The 11,343-nt window shown below is 30.9% G+C and overlaps 1 protein-coding gene across 1 annotated transcript in view; it reads right to left on the bottom strand.

Annotated features, from left to right (window-relative positions):
• wbp2 (WW domain binding protein 2) overlaps positions 1-1,100 on the bottom strand; it is a 17,883-nt gene extending 16,783 nt beyond the window's left edge. The window contains exon 1 of the mRNA XM_056469240.1: positions 960-1,100. Within this exon, the coding sequence (XP_056325215.1) occupies positions 960-1,018 (59 nt within the window). The 5' untranslated portion in view covers positions 1,019-1,100. The remainder of the gene's footprint in view (positions 1-959) is intronic.
• Positions 1,101-11,343: the final 10,243 nt, after the last annotated feature.

Genomic DNA, 11,343 nt, shown 5'->3' with positions numbered 1-11,343 from the left:
GATAGATAGATAGATAGATAGATAGATAGATAGATAGATAGATAGATAGATAGATAGATAGATAGATAGATAGATAGATAGATAGATAAATAGATAGACAGACAGACAGACAGACAGACGTAGATAGATAGATAGATAGATAGATAGATAGATAGATAGATAGATAGATAGATAGATAGATAGATATTTAGATAGATAGATAGATAGATAGATAGATAGATAGATAGATAGATAGATAGATAGATAGATAGATATTTAGACAGACAGAGAGACAGATAGATAGATAGATAGATAGATAGATAGATAGATAGATAGATAGATAGATAGATAGATAGATAGATAGATAGATAGATAGATAGATAGATAGATAGATAGATAGATAGATAGATAGATAGATAGATAGATAGATAGATAGATAGATAGATAGATAGATAGATAGATAGATAGATAGATAGATAGATAGATAGATAGATAGATAGATAGATAGATAGATAGATAGATAGATAGATAGATAGATAGATAGATAGATAGATATTTACGTGACTGAACGCAGCAAGGTTTCCAAGCAACTTGAGCGTGACTGATTTAATATTCATGAGCTCAGACTTCGCCATAGTAACGTTCTCGAAAGCTGCGCAGGATCTGTTTTAAACAATATCAACTTATCTAACTGAATATCGGTTGCATCCATAGTATACAAACTTAATAATGCATAAAATAAACACATAAACGGCAGGCAGTCAGGCGACACAGCAAACTAATAAATGGGTGTGATCTAACGGTTCACCCGACGTGATCCAAAACACATGGCTATTACTATTCAATACACAGTAAATACAGTGATTAATTGAAGGTGGTCGTTGCTTTATGAATCTGTGAAATCATAAAAGCGTATCTGTATTAAAATGCAGCGTAATAACGCGATGTAAATAATAGTGCGTGTGATTTCGCTACATTACCCCTCGAAGTTGTTGATGATGACACGTCCAGATTCATCGTGATTTTTATTGAGAGCCATGTTTGATTTCTGTCTGTTATGCTGTCAAACTGACCCTCTACATTCTCCGAGCGCAACTCAATGCCACCTGCACTTCCGCCATATGTCACGCCCCTCTGAGTGACGTCACCGAGCAGGGTTTAGACCGGTTTAGACATTTCCCGAACCTTCTCAAATAACCCATAATAAACAGATTGCTACTTATCTAATCTAATGGGATTTAGGTCAATTTCCCTATATTGGGTTCATTGTGAATATAAAATGTAAGCGGAAAAATCTGTAAATAACAAGTAAATAACATTCAAAATCATTTAAAATAATATTCTAAATAAAATAGTTTTCAGGCATTAGTAACAGTTTAAAATGACGTTGACAGTGTTCAGTGAATTAATGAAGAAACTATTAAAAAATAAATACAAATATATTCATGAATAAAATAAATCAAAATTAATGAAAAGATGACTGAATAACTATAGAAATGCTTTTGATTTTACTAGCATCAAAATATGAACGAATAAATGGATGAATGAATGAATTGACTACTTATCTAATCTAACGGGAATCAATTTCCCTATATTGTGTTTATTATGAAGATAAAATGTAACGTTGAGTTAATAACATGTTCGTTTGAAATATTATGAATTGATTTAAAGCATTAGTAACAGTTTAAATTCACTTTGACAGTGAATTAATGAACGAATTAATTAATTAATGAATATAGAAATTAATTAATTAATACAAACATTTATATTCATGATTATAATAAATCTAAATTAATGAAAATATGACTTAAAATCTATAGAAATAGTTTTGATTTTACTAGCTTTAGAATATGAACGAATTAATGAATAAATGGATAGATGAATGAATGAATGAATGAATGAATGAACTTCTAATCTAATTGGATTTAGTTAAATTTCCCTATATTAGGTTTTTTATTTTTATTTTTTCCAATATGAACGAATGAATGAATGAATGAATAAACTGTTTATCTAATCTAATAAAATTTAGGTAAATTTCCCTATATTGTGTTTAGGATGAAGATAAAATGTAAACGTTGAGTTAATAACATGTTCGTTTAAAATATTATAAATTGATTTAAAGCATTAGTAACAGTTTAAATTGGCTTTGACAGTGAATTAATGAACGAATGAATTAATAAATAAATATAGAAATTAATTATTTAATACAAACATTAATATGATAAAATGAAAAGATGACTGAATATGAATGAATGAATGAATGAATGAATGAATGAATGAATGAATGAATGAATGAACTACTTATGTAATCTAATGGGATATAGGAAAGTTTCCCTATATTGTGTTTATTATGAAGATAAAATGTAAATGTTGAGTGAATAACACGTTCGTTTGAAATATTATTGATTTAAAGCATTAGTAACAGTTTAAATTGGCTTTGACAGTGAATTAATGAACGAGTTATTTAATAAAATTATATATATATATATATATATATATATATATATATATATATATATATATATATTAGGGATTGACTGATAAGTTGGTTTTTTTTGTTCCAATACCAATTTTAAGAAAATAATCTTTCACTATATATATATATATATATATATATATATATATATATATATATATATATATATATATATATATATATAGTGTAATACACTATGCTATAGAGAGGTAGTTAGCTCTCTTAAATTATTATTATTTCTGTTAAGCAGAAAGAAGATTTGTTTTTACACATTTCTAATCATAATAGTTTTAATAATTCATTTCTAATAACTGATTTATTTTATCTTTGTCATGATGACAGTTAATGATATTTTACTGGATATTTTTCAGGATACTAGTATTCAGCTTAAAGTGACATTTAAAGGCTTAACTAGGTTAATTAGGCAAGTTATGTTCATTAAACAAGTCATTTTATAATGATGGTTTATTCTGTAGACTATAAAAAAAATGCTTAAAGGGTAGGCCTGTACAATATATCGTTTTAGCATCGATATCACAATGTGTAAGTGTGCAGTATAGTCACATCGCAGGGATCTGCAATGTAGTTGGGATTATAGTTGACCAGACATTACAGTTACAACATAGTGGAGTAATTAATATTTTAACCTTAAAGTGAAAGGTTATGATTTACACGTGTTTTTAAGACCTGCCTGTTCGAATTTGAAGCAAATTTAAGTCATGTGGGCACAATAAATTTAATGTTTGTAGCTTAAAGATGAATTGTACATTTATATAATTAAAATTATATCAATTAAATCCAACCCAGGCTCATTCTGAAAATGTATCCCTATATATATATATATATATATATATATACCCTATCTATATACTTCTGAAGAGAGCAAAATATGTCCAAGGAGCTATGTTTCTTTGCAGTTTTTGTTTTCGCGAATCCACCAGAGGCCACTGTGTATGCTTTTTGAGATCTCAAATTTCGAGTGCCATTCGCGCCTGCTATTTTAACGTAAATCCACCAGAGGCCGCTGTCGACTGACTGATTTACTGACTGACCAACGACCGATTTCCCCACCCTCCCCCTTCCCTAAACCCAACCAATAGTGTTTCAAAATTATCAATTGCCCAGCAAAAAGGCATCATACTGCCCTGTAGCATTTGTTTTAACAACGAAATGCAGCCATATGTAGCTCTGGCTACATAAATCGCAATCATTAGAAATGTATATAAGGCTACGTTTTCAGAATGAGCCTATGTTGATTAAAATGATACAGTGTTATTTTTATAATTGTACAGTGATTATTTAATTAAGTGCCTCGCCAGAAAATCATGAACCATTGCTTATTTGCATATTGGTTGTCATTTTTAAATGATATTTTTTGCAGATACGTTTTCCTACAGAATCATCCCAATTGATCTAAAATTATGAATTCTTTACAAGCTGTTCAAGTCATCGGCTGTAATTGCATTTATATCGCAATATATATATATATATATATATCGCAGTAAATAAAAATCTTGCAATGTCAGCTTTTTCCTGACCTTAATATAGTTTTTAAAAAAATTTAAATCTGCTTTTATTCTCGCTGAAATAAAACAAATAAGACTTTCTCCAGAAGACAAAATATTATTGGAAATATTGTGGAAAAATACCTTACTCTGTTAAACATCATTTGGGAAATATTTTTAAAAAGAAAATCACAGGAGGGCTGTTAATTTTGACTTCGACTGTATAGTATGGTATGGTATTAGTATATTCTAAAATGTTATTAACACTTTTATTTAGCAGCGTTCAATGCGTTATTTCAGTAAACCTTTATTTAAGTATGATAATTGACTAAATATCTTTGTGTGTGTGTGTGTGTGTGTGTGTGTGTGTGTGTGTGTGTGTGTGTGTGTGTGTGTGTGTGTGTGTTATGCAGTTAAGATGGTGAAGCTGATCAGCCTGCTGATTCTGGTGATCCCGAACGCTTCGCTCATCCTCAGCATCCGCCTTGTGTGGAATTTGGCTGGAGATCAATTTCTTGGCTCGTCCACTTTCCTGATGGCTGAGATTGTCAAAGTCTTATCTGTTTATCATCATGATGCAGAAGTCAAGTGCTTACGGTATTGCTTGGGTTGGAAAAACTGTTTCACTGTAAATACTTGTTTTGAAAATGGCTGCATGCATGATACTGGGAAAGTGTACTATATTACAATATGCATGAAACAAACAAATCTTTAGCACTTGTTCATGTAATGCAATACCCAATCAGGCCAAAACCCTTCCAATCATTGACAATCCGACTCAATAAATTCAAAACTCTATTTTGAATCTGATTGTGATGCAATAATGTGCAACTTTTGTAAAGCTGCTTTAGATAATTATTTGAAAGCGCTGTACAAATAAACTTGAATATATGGAACAATATGATAAGGACATTTACATTTACAAGATATTTAGTTTATTATAGTTTTTTTCAAAGAAATGTGTATGTATACAGCTATGGTTTGCTTGTTTTTGGCAAATTGTTTAAAATATGTGGCTAAGAAATAACTAATTGTTGTTGTTTTTTTGATGGGGCAGGTATTAATCTACACCAGTGGTTCCCAAAGTGGAAATCGTGGTACAATGACAGGGGGTCACTAGGTGATTTCCTAAAGTTAAATAAATTTGACTATTAGAATTACCATATTTTATCCATAACCCACAGAAGATAAAAAATAGTAGGTAATATTACATAAAAAAGCAACAACATGCAAATAAAAATCCATCAGCTTTTAATTTTTATCATAGGATTGTGTGTTAGATTAGATTGTACGTTAGATCAACAACACAGACTGATTTTATAGCACCAGGTTAAACTTTCTGACACCTTTATGGTAATCAAATACATTGAAAATAAATACAGGCCACAACTGAACATTGAGGATGATCTCCAAAGTTAAACCAGTAGACTTGTGCTGAAAACATGGTGTCCACCAGTCTCATTGGGGTTAGGTTAATATTAAATTAAACAACTGAACAAATGATTGTATAAGGTATAGCCTATTATCAGGGCCAGATGGAATCTGCTGACGTTTTTTTGCTATTTCTGTGAAGAATTTTGGTAAAAATCTGCGCAATTATTTTGGGAGTATCATAACTAAAACCTTAATATGTGAAATAAAAAATAATATCTTTTAAACTTTTATTTAATGTTTAAAATGCAAATCCAATTAGATTCACTTTATTTGATAAACAAAGCAAGTCTTTCATATAACATCTCTACTAAAGGACAGAAAATATTACTGTACAAACTGCATTGTACATAAATCAGATGAACATTTTCATATTAGTCAATAATATTACTGTAATTAATTTAAAAGCTGAATATAGATTTACACACATTTACACAAGTAAATAAACAGATTTAATGATGGACTAAAAATCTGCAGAATTCTGTGCGCGCAGATTACGTATGGGCCGACACATTATTCTTAAGACTGTTGACCTTTTTTGTGTTGGCAATATGCTCATGTTTATATAGGACTAATGTTGTGTGTGACACACTTGTATATTTATAACCACCTCTGAGGAATGTCGGGGTCACAGTCACCGGCAATGTTATTTTGGGGCTCGTGGGCTGAAAGGTTTGGGAACCCCTGATCTATACCACTGGTCCAACTGGGCCATTAAAAACATCCTTAGCATGTAGTCCTGTTTAAGACTGAATTTTAATTCACAGCGGTTTTTAAAAAGACTTTAAAAAGTCATACATTTGAAATAGTGACTGACACCTGCAGAAACCATGGCTGTGATGTTCCATTCCACTATGGATTTTTATATCTGTTTTACAATACATGTCTTTCTTCTTTTTTTGTACTATTATGGTTACATCAAAATGAGTAGACTATAAAGTATTAAATATTGAGCCAAAATATAAAACCTAATTATGGTTACACTACTATTTTTATAAAAGAATGTTCAAATAAAAATACACTTTTGTCTTTGCAGACTTTTTGTCTTTGCATTAACTTGTGTTGTATTCGTTTTTCTCAGTCGCTTTGGTACAATTCTCAGATTTTAAATTTGCTAAACAGTAAGTGCATTTCTCAAAACAGCACATACGAATAGCAAAACAGCATGGATTACCTGCAGAAGCCAGTCTCTTGCTTAAAATGCTTAGTTCATCTCTCAGTGAACATGTCAGAATGAAAAGTCCCTGTGTCATTGTGTACGGATAGGACAGTCCGTCATGTTTAGGGCCAGACCGAATCTGCAGACATTTTTTGCTATTTCTGCACAGAATTGTGTTAAAAATCTGCGGATTTATGCAGAATTATTTTGGGAGTATCATAACTAAAACCTTAATATATTAAATAAAAAGTAATACATTTTAACTTTTATTTAATGTTTATAATGCAAAACCAATTAAATCCTCTTTAATGGTAAACAAAGCAAGTCTTTCGTATAATAAATCTACTAAAAGACAGAAAATCTAACTTTACACACTGTATTTTAAATAATTCATATGAATATTTTCATATAATTATATTTTCAATATTCAATAATATTACTGTAAATATTTTTAAACTGGATAAATATAAATGTAGACACATTTACACAAGTAAATAAACAGAATTAATTATGGGCTAAATATCTGCGGAAATCTGCGCGCATAGATTCTGTGTGGGCCTTGTCATGTTGTCAATATACAGTAACTGTACTCTGGACGGGTGTTCTGATGTAAACTGGCTAATTTATTTTATTTTTTTGCTGTTTGTACTGTAATTTGTTGCCAGATCATGTCATTGTGATACAGAAAGAAAAAAACAGCACTACATGGGACAAAGATAAAACCAAAACAAAAGTAGAAATGTGAAAATAGGACAATCTCCCTTAAGATACACCTCACCTTCATTAGACAAAGTCAAGATTGACCTGGGAGCAATTTACCAATTATAGATTTAGAAAAAAAGTCTAATGGAAAAGTATAGAAAAATGTATTATGAATAAATATTATGACAACTTGCTCAACTTCTTTTATACATATATATGACATAGATATAACGATATATATAAATATATATATATATATATATATATATATATATATATATATATATATATATATATATATATATATATATATAACTTGACATTAACTTTTTTCTCACCCCCAGCCCCTCCCCCACCCCCCCATTTGGTCATTTTTACAAGACAAAGTTTTGTTGTTGGAAACTACTTTATATACTTAAACTTGACCTTTGCATGCTAAAAGTACTTGAGCAAGAGACATTTTACTTGATTTGGGTCATTACTACCATCATTATGATATAGGTCACCTATATCTGCTGTATTCATCCTAAAACCTACAGTAGTTTGACGTAAAACCAAAACAAAACCCATTGTTGTCTTAGGACATTTTTTATTAAGCAAATTTTTAAATAACAGTAAGTTCATGACATATTAAATATATAGTATATTCTGCTGGTTTTAAACATACTGAATAATAATAAATACAGTTATGTAACAACCATAACATTACCATTATGTCTTAGGACATCTTTGATTAACTTTTTATTACCTACACCTAATGTTGACTAATGAAGGTACATTTATAACAACTATTTATTTGTTAGACTACTTTATTGTCAAACCATGTTGCATATAGATGCATTTAACAGACTTATATGACAGTGTATTGCTGTAGAGGACAAATAAAACACGAGACAGATGTTTAGAAAGAGTATAGTTTATTTTGTTTGACCTGCAAACTTATCTAAACAAGATAAACTTTCAGAAAACAGCACAGAAACATTATAATGCGCGCGCTCGTGAATATAACACGCGGTTGTCTTCAACGGTTGTCTTCAATAGTCCTTCTTTGCTCAACAACTCTGCTGAAAAACAAAGCAAAACATTACAACAGCCAGACATACAGTTAAAACATTACAGTTACCATGGTTTCTATTTTAAACTATAGTAAACTAAAGTTTGAAACTATAGTTTAAAATAGACGATGAGTGGGCCTCGCTGCTCCCACCCACCATAACCCTCGCAGCGGGGTCCCACTACCGGCCTCCCGTGTTTCCCTGAGGGTCCTCACGGCTTGTATTGATCCCTGCCTAGGGCTCACAAGCCGCCTCGCCCCAGGGAGTGCACGAGCTAACCGGGCGCCAGTCCGTGCCAGTGTTCACTGGAATGTTGCTCGGCGGCACATTTCGAGCAACAAACACGTAATATTCTTCGCGATATTGCGTTTATGTACGCAAACCGCAAGGAACTACAGCACAGACGGGCCCGAGTGAAGCTTCACGAAGCGGACTTCGTGAGATTGGCGTGGCTCCACTCGTACCGTCAGGTATTGAACTCACCTTGGTCAAGTACAAAAAGCAACACCGAGCGAACTGACAACACTGAGAGAGAACCGACGACCTTTATAGGAATGCAGATGCAAATATTTACATCGCGACGTCACTGCTGTGAGTCTCGTTGTCATGGTGAGCGCTGAAGAGAGCACATCTCATTGGAGCACACAGGCTCGGGAATCTCCGTCACGGCGAGTTGCGGTCGGCTGTGGGCAAAAACATATTAAATATATAATTTTACATTTTTGGTGCTGTGTATTGGTCTGGGATGCAGTAGAATATGGAGACAGATGAATATAATTAAAGACAGATGCGGGACATTAGGACAGAAAGTGAGCCCGGCTAAGACAGGTGGTAAGCTTCTTATTATCCAAGAACGCCATCTAGCGGTCACATAAACTAATAGCATGTTACTTGCTACTCCACTACATCATGCCCGTAGCCGATGTATGTGTTTGGGGGGTGGGAGGGATGGGCAGCATTTTTCCTTTTAATTAATTTATGTAATTTAATATGATATAATACATTTACTATACGTGTTTTTGAGGCTGTTTGCTCACTTTATTCGTTTTATTCTGACCGGATATAAATCTGATCGCTCAAACCACTTCAGAAGGTGATCTGGGATGCATTCCAGATGTAACCCGACAGGTATAATCCTTTTTTAGACAAAATTAATATTAACAAATAAATTATGACCTGGAGAAAATCTGACCTATGGCTGAAACACCTGTAGGTGCAATTTTACAGCCAAAATTCTATTAAAACATGTTTACTATAAGCATAAAACATGTTCTAACTTTTCAGGCCTGTAGCCAGGGGGGTTCGGAAGACCCACCCCTCAATGACAAAGGTCCAGAATTAGTCCCATATATGAGCTCATTTGTCCTATTTTGACTGCCATCATAAATAATGAAAATAATCCATCGAAAAAGACTTAAATGGATCCTGTGTCGGCTGTTGCTTTGACTATAATCTGATGTAAGAGAAGTCTTTCACTACTGTATTGTTTTTAAACAGAGAAAACATTTTACAGGGAACTTTTATTCTTAATCTTGGACTTTATTTCTGAAATAAAAATGAGCAATAAAAAGGTGTGAAGCACCAGAAGTGGACCATATTAAATTAATATGAATATATTTAGGCTGTTGTTGATATCCAGGAATTTTAAAATGTAATTTTTTTTACCAAAGAAGCTAGAAAAAGTCTGAAGAATTCATTATTATTGTTTTATTATTTATAATTTATTTATTATTATTATTATTATTATTATTGTTATTATTATTATTATTAATACTATTATTATTTATTATTATTATTATTATTATTATTGGTATTATTTATTGTTATTATTATTATTATTAATACTATTATTATTATTTATTATTATTATTATTTATTATTATTATTATTATTATTATTATTGGTATTATTTGTTATTATTATTATTATTATTATTATTATTATTATTATTATTATTATTATTATTATTACTATTGTTATTATTATTATTATTTATTATCATTATTATTACTAATGTATTATTATTATTATTATTATTATATATTATTATTATTATTATTATTATTATTATTTAATTATTATTATTATTTTTATTGGAATGGCCAAATTGTGACTGAGGACAGTTGAATATGCTGGCCAGTTTGTTTTTTGTCTAATAAATGATAGTGGGCTACAGTTTTTTTTACTTTAAAACCTTAACAGATTGCTATTTTTTCCTAATGATATATAATGTAAAAATTTTGTATTTTAAAAATTACTCCTGTTTTAATTTTTTTTATTGTAATTTTTTTAGAAATATTTTACATCAAAAAGTGTGGTTATGATGATCTGACTAGTTAATCCAGAAATAAAAATCACTAAAATGCAGAATTTAAGACTCATAATTAAATAGAAACTGAGGCGTATAACTAGAAAAAGGTCCACTTTTTGAGAAAAGAACCACCCCTTTCACCAGGCTGGCTGGGCCTGTATATTCATTATTAAAATAAATCTAAATTAATGAAAATATGACTAAATAACTATAAAAATGGTTTTGATTTCACTAGCATTACAACAAGAACGAACGAACGAATGAATGAATGAATGAATGAATGAATGAATGAATGAATGAATGGACCCATAGGTAGATAACGAATAGACTGATAGGTAGACACATTAAAGTTAGTAGTGGAAAATATTATCTTGTAAGACAAAAACATAAGTAGGAGAGAGACTTATTTATTTTAGCGAAGGTTTGTTCTAACAGGTACCATGTTTGTTTTGAAAATTACGTAATATATAATTCATTTCTGAAGTAACTCCAACATCACGACAATATTTACATTTCTTTATTAAACCAAAATTACTATCTGACACAATCAATACAATTGTTTATTTGAAATAATAAATCCTTTTCATGCAGCCCCCCTCTGTAAAAATATGGTATCTTCTGCTTCTTAAGATCGTGAGCCGGAAAAGACGCCATTTTGGATCTTGAGTATGGAGGGTTTGCGCCCGCGACTTTAGGTCTAAAATGAGCCAAAATGGCCGATAAGA

Source organism: Danio aesculapii, chromosome 12, assembly GCF_903798145.1.
Source record: "Danio aesculapii chromosome 12, fDanAes4.1, whole genome shotgun sequence".
NCBI classification, from domain to species: Eukaryota; Metazoa; Chordata; class Actinopteri; order Cypriniformes; family Danionidae; genus Danio; species Danio aesculapii.
Note: the sequence above shows the minus strand (reverse complement) of the source record. Positions and strands in the feature narration are given on the sequence as shown.